This window comes from Pseudophryne corroboree, chromosome 9 (assembly GCF_028390025.1).
Source record: "Pseudophryne corroboree isolate aPseCor3 chromosome 9, aPseCor3.hap2, whole genome shotgun sequence".
Lineage (NCBI taxonomy): Eukaryota > Metazoa > Chordata > Amphibia > Anura > Myobatrachidae > Pseudophryne > Pseudophryne corroboree.
In genome coordinates, this window is record NC_086452.1 from 271,640,815 (window position 1) to 271,657,841 (window position 17,027).

Here is a 17,027-nt window from a genome sequence, read left to right on the forward strand (position 1 = left end):
AAGGCTAAGAGTACTTCCTTTCGCTCCTTTTGTCGTTCAGGGAAAGCAAAGGGTCAGGCGTACCCGAAACAGGCTCGCACTTCCAAACCCAATAAGCCCAAACCTAAACGAGCCTGGGCTGCCCGTCAGCCTGCTTCCAAAACTGACAAGCCTGCTGCATGACGGGGCGGGCCTCCCTCTGGGGGATCCCAGGGGTGGTGGGCCGACTTCTAGGGTTTACCCAGGAATGGTTGAAGACCACTTCCGATGCCTGGGTACGGGAAGTCGGCACTCAAGGTTATGCCGTATCCTTCAAGAATTGTCCCCCTCATCGATTTTGCCTGACAAACATCCCTTCGGATCAGGTGAAGGCAAAACTCTTCATTCGAGGGTACAGTCCCTCCTGGACACAGGAGTGGTATTACAGGTGCCTCTGGCTCAGAGAGGCAAGGGGTACTATTCACCCTGTTCTTAGTCCCAAAACAGAATGGGTTCTCTCGGCACATCCTCAACCTCAAGTCCTTGAACAAGTTTGTGAAAGTCTCCAAGTTTTGTATGGAAACTCTTCGCTCTATTGTTCTGGCCTTGGAACCTGGGGATTATATGGTCTCCCTGGACATACAGGATGCTTACCTGCATATTCTCATTTCTGTAATGTCGCATCAGCAGTACCTGAGGTTGGCAACCTCCATTACCAGTTTCGGGCGTTACCTTTTGGTTTGACCATGGCTCCGCGAGTCTTCACGAAGGTTATGGCGGTAATGACGGCTGTACTCCGCCATCAAGGGGTGGGCCTTCTTGGGCGGCCCACCGTGGTGCGACCCTTGAACAATTGTGCAAGGCGGCTACGTGGTCCTCAGTGAACACGTTCATAAGGTTCTATGCCTTCGATACTTCCGCCTCCCAGGATGCTTCCTTTGGACGCCGGGTTCTAGTGCCCGCTACAGTGCGTCCACTCCCATGAGGAACTGCTTTAGGACATCCCCATTCCCTGTGGAGCCGAGTGTACCCCGCAGCAGATAACAAAATTTATGGTAAGAACTTACCGTTGTTAAATCTCTTTCTGCGAGGTACACTGGGCTCCACAGGACGCCCACCCTGACGCACTTAGCTTCTTTGGGTTGGTGTGGCATTAGCCGCTGACACTTTCTCCTGTCGTGAGAATGTGGTGTATGTGGCTACTAACGGTTGTCGTCTCTTTTACCTGCTACTGCATTGGACTGGTTAACAAAAACTGAGCTCCTGTGCAGGGAGGCGGGGTTATAGAGAATGGGGCGCTATGCATTTTGGGAACATTCAAAGCTTTTAGCCTGTTGGTGCCTCGGATCAAGATCCTACTCTACACCCAAATGTCATTCCCTGTGGATCCCACTGTACCTTGCAGAAAGAGATTTAACAACGGTAAGTTCTTACCATAAATCTCGTTAACTCTGTTCCCTGAGGGGGGCTAAGTGCGTCAGGGTCATTATTTGATATAGGTTTTCACAGAATATACTTATTGTGTATTTTTTTCTGTGATTTTCAGTCACTGTATACCTCTTGAATCCTCTGTATGTGCTATCACACTGCACAGGGGGTTCTTGGTCAGGTATTATACTGCTGATATTGTACTGTGTTGCCCGTGATTTACGCTTTCAGATCTGTCAGCTTCAAGGGGCGACGGTGTTGTGGCTGATCCCACAGTGCGTGGTGGTGACACTGCAGACACATTAGAGGAAAACATAGCAGCAGAGGGTTCATGTTCTGTGGGTTCACTACCCTCCAGTAGGGTCGTAGCAACGGGGGTCCATAATGACCCAACTTGGGCTGCTTTCTCTACTCTACTAAATACACTGCTAACTAGACTTACGCCCCCTATGGGACTTCATGTGCCGGTACAGTCACATATTGTCCCTGCGGTTAATCCGCCGTGGGCAGATCTTCTGTCCACTCAGTCACAGCAATTGAACCACTCGCTGAACAAACAAAAACCTAACCCTCGCCCACCTAAGTCCAAGGGGTCCTCTAGGCGGGCCATTACTTCCTCACAATCCATATACCAGACACTTCGTCTGATGAAGATGGCGTACATACTGACCCCTCAGACACTGATCCACATGCTTCTGATGGGGAATCTGTTTCACAGGTGGATGTTCCTGACCTATTGGAGACTATCAGGCTAATTCTACAAATTGATGATGACCCAGAACCCGTTGTTACCTCTAAGAAACCGGATAGATTTAAACGTCAGAAGGTTATTAAACAAGTTTTACCTCATTCTGACCACTTAGTTGACATACGTGAGGTGTCCTGGGAAAATTCACACCTCACAAGAAGATGCTGGCTCACTATCCCTTCGCTGCGGATCTAAGTAAGAATTTGAAAATTGGGGTTCCACAGGTTCAGTGTGCTGCTGTATAGGCACAGTGTATATGCCTATTGAGGTTAAAATGATGCAAATCCTGCGGACCCGTGAATCAAGGTGTTTCCCGATGTGGGGTATTGCAGGTATTGTATTTGTCTGGCTATATTGTACTGTTGCGCCCTAAGGCTACATTCCCTATAATGTCTGCTACACAGGGTGGGAAATCCGCAGACGCTCCTGCATCATGCAGTGCTGGCGCCACGGATTTGACTGAGGAAAAAGTTTCAGCTGAGGGTTCAGGGACTGGGTGGCCTTGAACCTTCCAGTCAGTCTGCAGCACCTGTGGCAAATCAAGACCTACCTTGGGCTGCATTTTCAAATATGCTGACTACGCTTGTAACACGGCTTAAGCCCCCTGTGGAACCTCCTTTGCCATTGCAGCCACATATTGTCCCTGTAGTTAACCCGCCTTGGGCGGATACTCTGTTACAACAATTAAATCAGTCTTTGGTTAGACAAAAACCTACCCCTCGACCTGCTGGGGCCAAGGGGTCATCTAAGCGGGCCATTTCTTCCTCACAATCCACTAATATTTCGGATAATTCTTCCAATGAGGATGGGGATTATACTAATCCGTCAGACACTGATACAGTTGCTTCTGATGAGGAATCTACAACTCAAGTTGATGTTTCTGACCTAGTGGAGGCTATCAAACTGATTGTCAAGATTGAGGATAAGATTAATCCTTCTGTTACGTCTAAGAAACCTGATAAGTTCAAACGTCAGAAGGTTGCTAAAGTTGTTTTACCACATTCTGACCTTTTAATTGTCATACGTCAATTTTCTTTCCTGGTCGTCTCCAGGAAAGAAATTTTCTCTGTCCAAAAAGATGCTAGCTTGTTACCCTATCCCTGAGGATTTGAGTAACAAATGGGAAACCCCACCGCTGGTGAACTCTCATGTCGCCCGTCTAGTGGTATCTTCTACTCTGCCTGTCACCACTGTCACCTCGCTGAAGGAACCGACGGATAAGTGTGTGGAGGGATGCCTGAAGTCTATTTACACATTTAATGGTGCTGTACATAAACCCACTATGGCAGCCTCTTGGGCTGCAAAAGCTATTGAAGCATGGGTTCAGGCAATTGAGGATGAGCTACCTCTAAATTTTTCTGACACTGCCAGACAATATCTGTCTTGTATTACCACGGCCTCTCACTATATTCAGGAGGCGGCCTCTGATGCAGGGGTCATGGCGGCCAAGGCATCTACTACGTCTATCCTGGCTCACCGGATTCTGTGGTTGAGGTCCTGGAAAGTGGACCTGGACTGTAAAAAGACCTTGGAGGTGCTTCCTTTCAAGGGAGACATACTATTTGGGAAGGATCTGAACAAGATTATGACTGACTTGGCGACGGCCAAGACTGTGTTTCTCCCAAGTACTAATCTTTCTACCCAGAAGACTAAGAGTACAACTTTTCGTTCCTTTCGACCCCCAAGTAAAACAAAGGGTCAGGTGTACCCGAGACAGGCTCGTACTTCCAAAACCACTAAGCCTAAATCTAAACAATCCTGGGCCGCCCGTCAGCCTGCTTCCAAACAAGACAAGCCTGCTGCATGATGGGGCGGGCCTCCCCCTGGGGGATCCCAGGGTGGGAGGCCAACTTCTACAGTTCGCCTAGGCCTGGTTAAGGACCACTTCAGATGTCTGGGTGCGGGAAGTTGTCTCTCACGGGTACGCAATCTCTTTCAAGTGACGTCCCCCTCACCAGTTCGGTTCAACAGTTATCCCCTAGTTCTACACTTGGTTGTACAACCCCTCCTGGATACAGGTGTGGTATTGCCGGTACCTCTGTCCCAGAGAGGCAGGGGGTACTATTTGACCCTGTTTCTAGTTCCGAAACCAAATGGGTCTTTCCGGCCTATCCTCAACCTCAAATCATTGAATAAGTTTGTGAGAGTGTCCAAATTCCGTATGGAAACCCTGCGCTCTATTGTGCTGGCCATGGAACCCCAGGGATTATATGGTATCCCTGGACATAAAGGATGCTTACCTGCACATACCTCTTGCCATTTCGCATCAGCAATATCTGCGGTTTGCTATTGGCAACCTTCATTTTCAATTCCAGCCTTTGCCATTTGGACTGGCCACGGCACCTCGGATTTTCACCAAGATCATGGCCATGATGACGGCTTTCTTCCGACGTCAGGGAATCAGGATCCTGCCATATCTGGATGACTTGCTGATTCTGGTGAACTCCCAAGATGTCCTCCTCAGTCAACTGGAGATGTCGGTCCAATTCCTACAAGCCCATGGGTGGCTCATCAATTGGAAGAAGTCCTCGCTGGTCTTTGCTTGGAGCATGGTACACCTGGGGGCGCTGCTGGACACACACAGCCAAAGACTGTTTCTGTCTCCGGAACAGGTCCTGAAGCTTCAGGACAAGATCAGATGCTTCCTATTTCGCCAGAGAGTCTCGATACACTTGGCGATGCAAATACTAGGCCTCATGGTGTCGGCTTTCGACATGGTGGAGTACGCTAAATTTCACTCCCGCCCTCTGCAAAGGTTAATCCTTTCCAAATGGGATTGTCTGCCTCATCGGATCAGGTCGCAAATTACCTCCTTGACTCTGGAGGTTCATCGGTCACTGAGCTGGTGGATACAGGACCATCAGTTGAGCAGGGGCCGTCCCTTCTGGATCTCCAACTCGGTGGTCCTGACTACGGATGCCAGTCTGCCGGGTTGGGGCGTGGTGTTGGAGCAGAACACTCTCTCCAGGCTCGGCGAACCAGGGAGGAATCTTTCCCGATAAACATTCTAGAATTGCGGGCAGTGTTTAATGCATTGACACTGGCCCTGCCTCTGATACAGAACAGGCCTGTTCAAGTACAATCAGACAAAGCTACCACGGTGGCGTACATAAATCATCAAGGCGGCACTCGAAGCCGCATGGCAATGATGGAAGTGTCAAAAATCCTCCAATGGGCGGAAAGCCATCTGCCAGCCATATCTGCAGTGTTCATTCCGGGAGTCCTCAACTGGGAAGTGGACTTCCTCAGTTGTCAGGACGTGCACGCCGGAGAATGGGGTCTTCATCCTGAAGTCTTACAACTCATAGTGGACAAGTGGGGCCTACCAGATGTAGACCTGATGGCGTCTCAACACAATCACAAGGTTCCGGCCTTCGGAGCAAGGACAAGGGATCCTCAAGCAGCATTCGTGGATGCACTGGCAATTCCATGGAACTTTTAACTGTCATACGTGTTCCCTCCAGTGTCACTCTTTCACAGGGTAATACAGAAGTTCAAGCAAGAAGGAGGAATACTACTTCTAGTCACTCCAGCGTGGCCCAGACGGCGTTGGTTCTCAGACCTGCAGGGTCTCTCGATAGAGCGTCCTCTTCTACTTCCTCAATGCCCAGACCTCCTCGTTCAGGGCCCTTGTGTCTACCCGAACCTGGCCAGACTGGCTTTGACGGCGTGGCTCTTGAAACTTCAGTCCTGAGAGCAAAAGGATTTTCTGAGGTGGTCATTCAAACTATGTTGAAAGCCCGGAAACCAGCTTCGGCTCGGATTTATTACAGGGTCTGGAATTCTTATTTCACCTGGTGTGCTGCTAAGAATTATAATGCGTATACTTTCAAAACTTCCAGACTTTTGGCTTTTCTCCAGCAAGGCCTAGACTTGGGCCTTCGCCTGGCCTCCCTCAAGGTTCATATATCTGCCTTGTCAGTTTGGTTTCAGAGAAAAATTGTGTCTCTTCCTGATGTTCACACTTTCACTCAGGGAGTTTTACGGAATCAGCCTCCCTATGTCCCTCCTGTGGCTCCATGGGATCTGTCTGCCGTCTTGAATGCCCTACAAGAGTCTCCATTTGAACCTCTTGAGTCTGTGGACCTTAAATACCTTATGCTTAAAGTTGTATTTCTGTTGGTTATTGCTTTTGATAGGAGGGTGTCGGACTTAGGCGCTTTGTCCTGTCAGCCACCCTTTCTGATTTTTCACAGTGACCAGGCTGTTCTTCAAACTCGCCTTGGTTATTTGCCTAAGGTGATATCACCTTTTCACCTTAACCAGGAGATTGTGGTTCCGGCCTTCACCTCTTCTGGTCTATCCTCCAAAGAAAAATCTTTGGATGTGGTACGGGCTCTCCATGTTTATGTGGAGAGGACTGCCTCCATCATAAGGTCTGATTCCCTTTTTGTACTTTTTGGTTTTCACAAACGTGGCTGGCCTACCAATAAGCAGACCTTGGCCAGATGGATTAGAATGGTGATTGCACAAGCTTATGCGCAGGCTGGGCTCCCGGCTCCTGCTGCTATCAGGGCCCATTCTACTCGGTCGGTTGGACCTTCTTGGGCGGCCTGCCATGGCGCGTCCGCAGAACAATTGTGCAAGGTGGCTATGTGGTCCTCTGTGACCATGTTCATCAGGTTTTATGCCTTTGATACTTCCGCCTCCCAGGATGCTTTCTTTGGATGCCGGTTCTTGTGCCTGCTACAGTGCATCCTCTCCCATGAGGAACTGCTTTAGGAAATCCCTGATGTTATTCCCTGTGGAATACCAGTGTACCCCGCTGCAGAAAAGGAGATTTATGGTAGACTTACCATTGTTAAATCTCTTTCTGCGAGGTACACTGGATGCCACAGGACGCCCACCCTGACACACTTGGCCTCTTTGGGTTTGTATGGCATTAGTCGCTGGTACCTTCTCCTGACGTGAGAACGTGGTACTATGTGACTAACATCTACGTCTCTATTTTACCTGTTACTGCATTGGACTGGCTAACGAAACTGAGATCCAGTGCCTGGAGGCGGGGCTATAGAGGAGGCGGTGCAGTGCATCCTGGGAACAGTCCAAGCTTTAGCCTGATGGTGCCTCAGATCAAGATCCAACTCTACACCCCGACGTTATTTCCTGTGGAATCCAGTGTACCTCGCAGAAAGAGATTTAACAATGGTAAGTCTGCCCTAAATCTCCTTATATGGGCTATTGCCTGCATTTCTAGTTTTGCTAGTGGTTAAATATTGCACAACGAAAGGGCGTCCGATGGTGAAGGGGGTGTAGCCCCTTGCAACAGGGAGGGGGCGGGAGATTGGGGGCCGCGGATGGGGGAGGGGGTCCGCTGGCACTCTGGGTGGGGCGGGGGGTGCCGCTGCTGGGGGAGGGGCAGGTGCGGAGCTGTCTCAGATGGGAGAGGGGCGGGTGCAGGGGTGCCGTGGGTGGTGTAGGGAGTCCAGAGGTGCTATGATTGGGGAGGGGCGTGGGTTTTGCGGGTGGGGGAGGGGGACGTGCGGGGGTGTGGCGGATGGGGGAGGGGGTTCGGAGGCGCTGCAGTTAGTGATGCGGGTGCGGGAGTGCTGCGGGTGAGATAGGGGGTCCGGAGGCGCCGGGTTGGGGGAGGGCTGGGAGTGGGGGTAGCGCAGATGAGGGAGGGGGTCCGGGGTCACTGCGGCTGGTGGAGGGTCGGGTGCATGGGTGCCACGGGTCATTTTCTAACGCTGAGTGGAGTCACAATTCTGGGCGGAGTCAGAGTAAATAAGTCACAGAGTCACAGATCTGAATGCATATAGGAAAAACACACACACGCACAGTACAATGCATATAGGACCTTAGTGCATGTTATGGGTCCAGCTGCAATGGTGAAAAGTGGGGACAGAACTTTATAACCCTAGGGCAGCTGTCAGCTATGATACATATACACAATATAATGCATATGGCAGGTTATAGGGGCTGCAGGGGTGCACCGGGCACCTGTATACCCCGGGTATATGTGTGACCTGGAGGAGCCGTTACCTGGGCCGGAGTCTGCGGGTCTGCAGTCGCCTCAGACTCTCCTCATTCCTCACCAGCTACAACTGTAACCAATCCAGCCGCCCGGAGCGCCACAGCCAATCACAGAGGCCGATCATTCCACGACCAATCACAGGGGTTGTCACTGCGCACAGGGTGCCCACTGCATGGCGTCGAGTTGTAGTTCTAGGCTGCTTGTGTCATAGGGAAGTGTAACTAACCAGTGACTTTACACGTTACAGTTGTAGCCAGGGAGGAATAAGGAGAGTCTGAGGCGGCTACAGACACTACATCCAATGTACCGGCTCCTGCAGGTCACACATTTACCCGTGGTATGCATGCACCCGGTGCTCCCCTGCAGCCCCTATACCCTGCCATATGAATTTACTGTGTATATGTATCATAGCTGACAACTGTCCCGGCGTTATAATGTCCTGTCACCACTCTTCACCATTGCAGTTGGACCCATAACATGTAATCATACAATAATCCAGCAAAATAAACAAAAATACAATATTGCAAAATGATACATAATGACATAAAAAGGGGTGTGGTCAGCATACTGACGCTGGGATCCTGGCAGCGGAATCCAGCGGGGGGTGGCGAATGCAGCAAGCCCCTTGCGAACTTGGTGGCAACAAACAGTCACCACAGGTTTTGTTCCTACTCTATGGGTGACGTGAACACCCACGAGTGGGTGTAGTCCTTGTTGGTCAGCATGCTGACCGTCGGGATTATGTGGGGGAGGGATGTAGGGGGAGGTTATGTGACCGTCGATATCCTGACTGCCGGTTACATAACTACATCCCCATAAAAATAATCCATAATAAGAATGCATTGTAACATCTATAATAACAACACGTAATGATGATATTATAAATGTTCATCATATACTGCATGTTTTTGATGTATTATCTATATACATATTACTATGTATTCTTATTATGTTTTCTTTGGATGTCATTATGTATCATTTTGCTAGGTAGCTTCAAATACACATTACGCCAGGTAACCCCATATACACATTACACTAAGTAACCCCATATACACATTATGTCAGGTAGCCCTTCTATACAAATTACGCCAAGTAGCTCCATATACACATTATGCCAGGTAGCCCTTGTATACACATTATGCCAGCTAGCCCCATATACACATTACTCTAGATAGCCCTTATATACACAGTATGCCAGGTAGCTCTTATATACACATTACGCCAGGTAGCCCCATATGCACATTACGCCAGGTAGCCCCATATGCACATTACGCCAGGTAGCCCCATATACACATTACGCCAAGTAGCCCATATTTACACATTACGTGAGGTAGCCCCACGTACACAATATGCCAGGTAGTACTTATATACACATTACGCCAGGTAACCCCATATACACATTACACTAAGTAGCCCCATATACACATTATGTCAGGTAGTCCTTCTATACACATTATGCCAAGTAGCTCCATATACACATTATGCCTGGTAGCCCTTATATACACATTATGCCAGCTAGCACCATATACACATTACTCCAGATAGCCCTTATATACACACATTACGCCAGGTAGCCCTTATATACGCATTACGCCAGGTAGCCCCATATGCACATTACACCAGGTAGCCCCATATGCACATTACACCAGGTAGCCCCATATACACATTACACCAAGTAGCCCATATATACACATTACGCTAGGTAGCCCCATGTACACAATATGCCAGGTAGTACTTATATACACATTACACCAGGTAGCCCTTATATACACATTACGCCATGTAGCCCCATACACACATTACTCCAGGTAGCCCCATATACAATTATGCTAGATAGGCCTTTTATACACATTATGCCAGGTAGCCCTATACAGGGCCATAACTAGGTGTGTGCAGAGTTTGCCTTGCACACAGCGCACTTGAGGAGGACGTGCATCTTGTGCTGAGTCCCTGATTGACCGCTCTGATTGTGGCAATGTGCTCCGGCGCTGGGACGGTGCATCCGCTCCCAGCGTCGGGCGAGCAGCGGCATGTGGGGGATCTGTGTCCTCTGCGGGATACAGCAGGATCATATCGCTGGGATCAAGTGTCTGATCCCAGAGCTGTTAGTACTGCAGCAGGTGTCCGGTGCTCGGATCCTGTATGGACTCCCTGCACCGGACTTAGTAACATAGTAACTAAGGTTGGAAAAAAAAGACAATTGTCCATCGAGTTCAACCTATTTGTGGTCTCCTATACGGTCTTATTATAGGACTAGTTATTTTTATGTTAGGACTAGTTATATTAACTATAATGCGTGCCTACGCACCATAACCCTGAACATCTTTATCCAATAGGAATTTATCTAACCCATTCTTAAAGGTGTTGACTGAGTCCGCAGTTAGTACTCTCTCAGGCCGGGAATTCCAAACACATATTGTCCTTACTGTGAAAAACCTTTTCGCCTCAATGTGCGGAAACTCCTCTCCTCTAACCTAAGCGAGTGACTACGTGTTCTCTGTACTGATCTTATAGAAAACAGGTCCCTCCCAAGCTCTGTGTATTGACCCCTTATATATTTGTAGATGTTGATCATGTCCCCTCTTAGTCTCCTCTTTTCCAATGTAAACATGCCTAGCCTTGCAAGCCTTTCCTTGTATTCCAGTGTCTCAATACCCTTGATTAGTTTGGTCGCCCGCCTCTGAACCTTTTCTAGCTCCAGGATATCCTTTTTGTAATATGGTGCCCAAAATTGCACACAGTATTCAAGATGAGGCCTCACTAGCGATTTATATAATGGGAGTATAATACTCTCATCCCTTGCATCAATTCCCCGTTTTATGCATGCTAATATCTTATTAGCCTTCTTTGCTGCACTCCTACTTTGGGTACTGCTGCTTAATTTGTTATCTATGTGAACCCCTAAGTCTTTTTCCAGTACAGAATCCCCTAACATTTAGTATGTAGGTGTTATTTTTTGGTCTTGCCCCCACAGTGCATTACCTTACACTTGTTTGTGTTGAATTTCATTCTCCATTTTACTGCCCATGCTTCCAGTTTAGTTAAGTCGTTCTGAAGAGACTCAGCATCCCCCTCTGTATTTATAACTTTACACAATTTGGTATCATCTGCGAAAAATTGATACCATGCTCTCTAAATGTTGAACAAAAGTCGTCCAAGTACAGACCCTTGTGGCACACCACTTAGTACTTTAGTCCAATTTGAAAATGATCCTTTGATCACAACGCACTGCTCCCTATTATCTAACCAATTACTGACCCAGGTGCATATTGTGCTCCCTAGCCCTATTTCTTGTAGCTTATAGATAAGACGCATGTGTGGTACAGTGTCGAAAGCTTTGGCAAAGTCTAAAAAGATTATATCCACCTCCTTACCCTGATCCAGGTTCGCACTTACTGTTTCATAAAAGCCAAGTAAGTTGGTCTGACATGATCTGTCCTTCACAAATTCATGTTGGTTCCTTTTAATGACCTTATTTGCTTCAAGGAACTTTTGAATACTGTCCCTTAGAATACCTTCCAATACTTTCCCCACTATAGATGTAAGACTAACTGGTCTATAATTACCTGGTTCAGCTTTGCTCCCCTTTTTAAATATCGGCACTACCTCCGCTATACGCCAGTCTTTGGGAACCATACCCAATTTAACCGAATCCATGAAGATCAAAAATAGAGGTCTTGCTAGTTCAGCGTGCAGCTCCATAAGAACCCTCAGGTGAATTCCATCGGGACCAGGTGACTTATTAATCTTTAACTTTTTTAATCGGTCACAGACTACCTCCTCACATAAATAAGCATTTAGCAGTGGGACATTAATCTTTGTTGAGATTTTGTGCTAGACCCAGCATTTGGTCCTCTCTGGTAAATACTGTTGAAAAAAACTTGTTTAGTTTGTTTGCTATGTCATTATCATTTTTGATTAAGACTCCCCTCTTGTCCTTTAAAGGGCCTATACTCTCCTTCTTTAGTCTCTTGCTGTTGATGTACTTTAAAACATTTTTGGGATTCGCTTTGCTTTCCTTTGCTACAAGTTTTTAAGTTTTTACTTTAGCCGCTCTCATTCCTTTTTTGCATATTTTGTTACAGTCCTTATAGTGTTGATATGACTCTGCATCCCCCTCAGATTTGTATTTTTTAAATGCTCGTCTTTTTTTGTCCATTAATTCCTTTATATTTTTGTTAAACCACATTGGTTTGTTTGTTGAAGCGGTGACATGCAGCATCGCGGCAGCAGCGCTTTAAACCTGGCGCCACATTAGCAGTCAATGGAAAGTGGCTGTGGCTAGCCAAGCAAATCTCACCGCACCATAGCTGGCACCGCCCCTGACATCTGACGTCAGCTACCCAAGTCCTGAGTTCTCTGTCTGGAAGGTAAGAGTTAACGAGCTCCACCTGTGGTGATTAATCTTCAGTGTGAGTCTGAATTCAACAATCTGAAGTTTAGGCCTAAAAGCCAGCATCCTCTGTTTGTTTTCAGAAGTTCAGGCTTCAGTGTTCTTTCGGCCTGCTAGGCCTCACTCCATATCACAGCCTAGTCTAGAGTACTCACATAACAGTGACTGTTCACCTGACCCAGAGCTGTCCAATCCTGTGCCAGCCTGAGACTCTCTGAATCACCTGACACTGCTCACCAATTACCAAGAACCATGAAGTATAAGTCAGGAGACTTGAGTTTGAAACTCTGCCAGTTCCTCATGTCACACACAGCAATGTGTGAACTTAGAAGCTGAGCTTCCTAAAGGTAACACTTGTGCTTCGGTTCCTGTATAACTCTGCTCCTTTGCTACCCAGTCTGGATTACAGTTGTGTTACCATTGATATCCAGTATTTCTACAGTTTCATCTTAAAGTCACAGTTGCAGTATTCCACAGTCTCATCTTAAAGTCACAGCCGCAGTGTTCTTCAGCCTCGTCCTAAAGTCACCGCCACATTCATCATTCTACTTTCAGTTGCGTTTCCAGTTATATCCGGTAGCAGCCCAGATTACAGTTGCGTCCCAGTCTCACGGGTAACCAGCCCGGTTCTCAGTCTGACCAGTAACCAGTCTGTCTAACTATCTCACCAGTAATCTTGAGTACATAAGCACCTACTCCTGTGACACTATATCCAGTTCAATCTCACCTATACATTCATCATCCTGCTATCAAAGTCCCTGGTGATCCAGTGGTCAGGGTACGACTTCCTCTGCCGAGGCCCGGGTTCGATCCCAGGTCAGGGATTGCTCCTTCTTCTCACTGATTTCTACAGACCAGCCTAATATTCACAAAGTCCTCCAGTCACCTGCACAGACTTCACTAACACCGGGTTCACAAAAACCACAGTCCTGACACACCTGTAGTTGCATTTAACTTCCTCTGACAAGTATTATGAATAAGTATACTTATAGTACCAATTATTGTTGATTAATAATTAGTGCTGTAAAATGTTTTGCACCAAAAAGTTATTTATGAGCATAACATTTCACCAACATTGGTAGAACCTTCCGTTTCTGCTGATTAACCATAATAACAGTGTATACTGCAGTGGAATTATTTTAAAGCTTACATAACTGTATGTTTACATCTTACATTTAACATACTAACTCAACATACATAGTTTGTATCTACAAAGAAATTTACTTTCAAGAGCGAATTGCAACAGTAACTTTTGTACAGTAAATGCTGTATTCTAGATAAAATGCAGTACTTTCAAATTCACAAGTAGAGATTCAGTCTACAGCCGGACATCACCATGTCCGGCTGTAGAAGATGGTGGTTGTGTTGCGCTCGATTGCTGTACTCAACTCTTCATCCCTCAGTTTACTCTTATTTTGTGTGTCAACGAATTCCATAGAACTAAGGCTGAGATCTCATGTGTGCCAATATACAGTATATTAAACATTTATCTCTGTTATAGCCAGTAACATTGAATACATGGATTTTTAATGTACAGTATGTTGTTTTACTATTTGTGACCAAGCAACATACAAATAACTGCTAGTTTCACGAGTAACAAATATACTATACATGTAGCAATTACAGTAATGTCCCCACTATTTTTATGTATGTATTACCTCTTTCACTCCTTCATTAGACACTACAAGAAAATCAGCACCAGCTGACAGCTAGGTTGAGCACTGCAGAGGAATTAGCGCACAATCAAGAATGCGTATTGCAGAGTTTAAGGGAGACACTCCAGAGCAGAGAACATGAGGTAAGTCCACCATTAGAAGAATTTTTTTTTTTTAGCTTTGCACAACCTATACAATGTGAGTTTTGAAAAAGCTGATTAACAATTAAATATGACAATGACAATTATTTAAAGTGGATTTTATCAAGTCGTGCTAAATAAGAATCAGTTCTTCCTCTACAGAGAACTGGTATATGAAAATTGTCAAGCAGTATATCTTCACCACCCCACCTCCTGAGTGGTTGCTGCTGAGATAGACTTGCCAAGTACCCAAGGGTGTTATTTTCATTTGTTTAATTTTTTGTTAAAATTAAATGAGTAGGGTAAGGGCACCCCATAGGATTGGGATGGAGGCTAGGTAATATTGGGGCTTCCTTGTGGTGGGGTGCCAAGTTTGGATTATGGGTAAGGCTAACTGAATCCCTGACATTATCATATATATATATATATATATATATATATATATATATATACTGTGCAGTGGGGTCCGGCACTCCTCGTCCCTGCTGGGTACCTGCTCCGGTGCCCTCCTTAAGCTGTGTGAGCTCAATATACGTACAATGGAAGGCGGCACTCGGAGACTGTTATCAGGTGAAAAAATTGGTGCTTTAATCGACGTTTCGGGAGACGTACTCCCTTCCTCAAGACACTGCTGTGTCTTGAGGAAGGGAGTACGTCTCCCGAAACGTCAATTAAAGCACCAATTTTTTCACCTGATAACAGTCTCCGAGTGCCGCCTTCCATTGTACGTATATATATATATATTAGTGATGAGCGGGTTCGGTTCGTCGGAATCCGAACCCCCCCAAACTTCACCCTTTTTACATGGGTCCGAGGCAGACTCGGATCCTCCCGCCTTGCTCGGTTAACCCGAGCGTGCCCGAACATCATCATCCCACTGTCGGATTCTCGCGAGATTCGGATTCTATATAAAGCCGCGCGTCGCCGCCATTTTTCACTCGTGCATTGGAAATGATAGTGAGAGGACGTGGCTGGCGTCCTCTCACTTTGTTTCAGGGGGCTGCAGTGCAAATATCTTTATTCTGGGGACCAGCGGTATTATAGGAGGAGTACAGTGCAGAGTTTTGCTGAACAGTGACCACCTGTATTATACGTTGTCTGATTGAAAAACGCTCCATATCTGTGCTCAGTGTGCTTCATATATCTGTGCTCACACTGCTTTATTGTAGGGACTGGGGACCAGCAGTATTATATAGGAGGAGTACAGTGCAGAGTTTTGCTGACCAGTGACCACCAGTATTATACGTTGTCTGCCTGAAAAACGCTCCATATCTGTGCTCTGTGTGCTGCATATATCTGTGCTCACACTGCTTTATTGTGGGGACTGGGGACCAGCAGTATTATATATATATATACAAAGGGGGGAAAAATATTTGCGCCACTTGTGTACAACACCAAATAATCTAAGATCCACGTATAGATAATAAATGACACTCCCTAAGAAATAGCACAGGGCGTCAGCTGTCCCCCAGAGACACAGGGATGGTAATTCCCTGAAACAACGAGTAAATGCACACAGGGGGGTGGGGGATATAGCGACCGTCGGTGTCTTAAATAGTTCAATAAATATGGATCTAAAAGTGTATCTAAAAACGAGTAACCAGATCAGAAGGTGATTTAAAGAAAGGGGGGTATTTATTTATACACTAAAACAGATGTTAATTACATATAGAGCTAAAATCTAAACAGCAGTTCTTCTTAAAAAATGGGATTTAAAACAACATACACAATGCTTTAAAATACCAGTTAAAATATGTTAAAACTCTGTAAATCAATTTTAACTTAACTTGGTAAAACGGTCACTGCCAGGTAGCCCAACGCGTTTCGTCCTTAAGACTTCATCAAGGGGTCCCCTTGATGAAGTCTTAAGGACGAAACGCGTTGGGCTACCTGGCAGTGACCGTTTTACCAAGTTAAGTTAAAATTGATTTACAGAGTTTTAACATATTTTAACTGGTATTTTAAAGCATTGTGTATGTTGTTTTAAATCCCATTTTTTAAGAAGAACTGCTGTTTAGATTTTAGCTCTATATGTAATTAACATCTGTTTTAGTGTATAAATAAATACCCCCCTTTCTTTAAATCACCTTCTGATCTGGTTACTCGTTTTTAGATACACTTTTAGATCCATATTTATTGAACTATTTAAGACACCGACGGTCGCTATATCCCCCACCCCCCTGTGTGCATTTATATATATATATATTTATTAGTGATGTGCACCGGAAATTTTTCGGGTTTTGTGTTTCGGTTTTGGATTCGGTTCTGCGGCCGTGTTTTGGATTCGGACGCGTTTTGGCAAAACCTCCCTGAAAATTTTTTGTCGGATTCGGGTGTTTTGGATTCGGGTGTTTTTTTACAAAAAACCCTCAAAAACAGCTTAAATCATAGAATTTGGGGGTCATTTTGATCCCATAGTATCATTAACCTCAATAACCATAATTTCCACTCATTTTCAGTCTATTCTGAACACCTCACAATATTATTTTTAGTCCTAAAATTTGCACCAAGGTCGATGGATGACTAAGCTAAGCGACCCAAGTGGCCGACACAAACACCTGGCCCATCTAGGAGTGGCACTGCAGTGTCAGACAGGATGGCAGATTTAAAAAATAGTCCCCAAACAGCACATGATGCAAAGAAAAAAAGAGGTGCACCAAGGTCGCTGGATGGCTAAGCTAAGCGACTAAAGTGGCCGACACAAACACCTGGCCCATCTAGGAGTGGC

General features: G+C 46.1%; 1 protein-coding gene across 5 annotated transcripts in view; it reads left to right on the forward strand.

Moving 5' to 3' along the window:
* PDE4DIP (phosphodiesterase 4D interacting protein) overlaps window positions 1-17,027 on the forward strand; it is a 1,081,329-nt gene that overhangs the window by 351,749 nt on the left and 712,553 nt on the right. For all 5 annotated transcript variants that reach the window (XM_063940306.1, XM_063940302.1, XM_063940304.1 and 2 more), the window contains one exon: window positions 14,183-14,302. In XM_063940306.1, coding sequence (XP_063796376.1) covers window positions 14,183-14,302 — 120 coding nt within the window. The remainder of the gene's footprint in view (window positions 1-14,182; window positions 14,303-17,027) is intronic.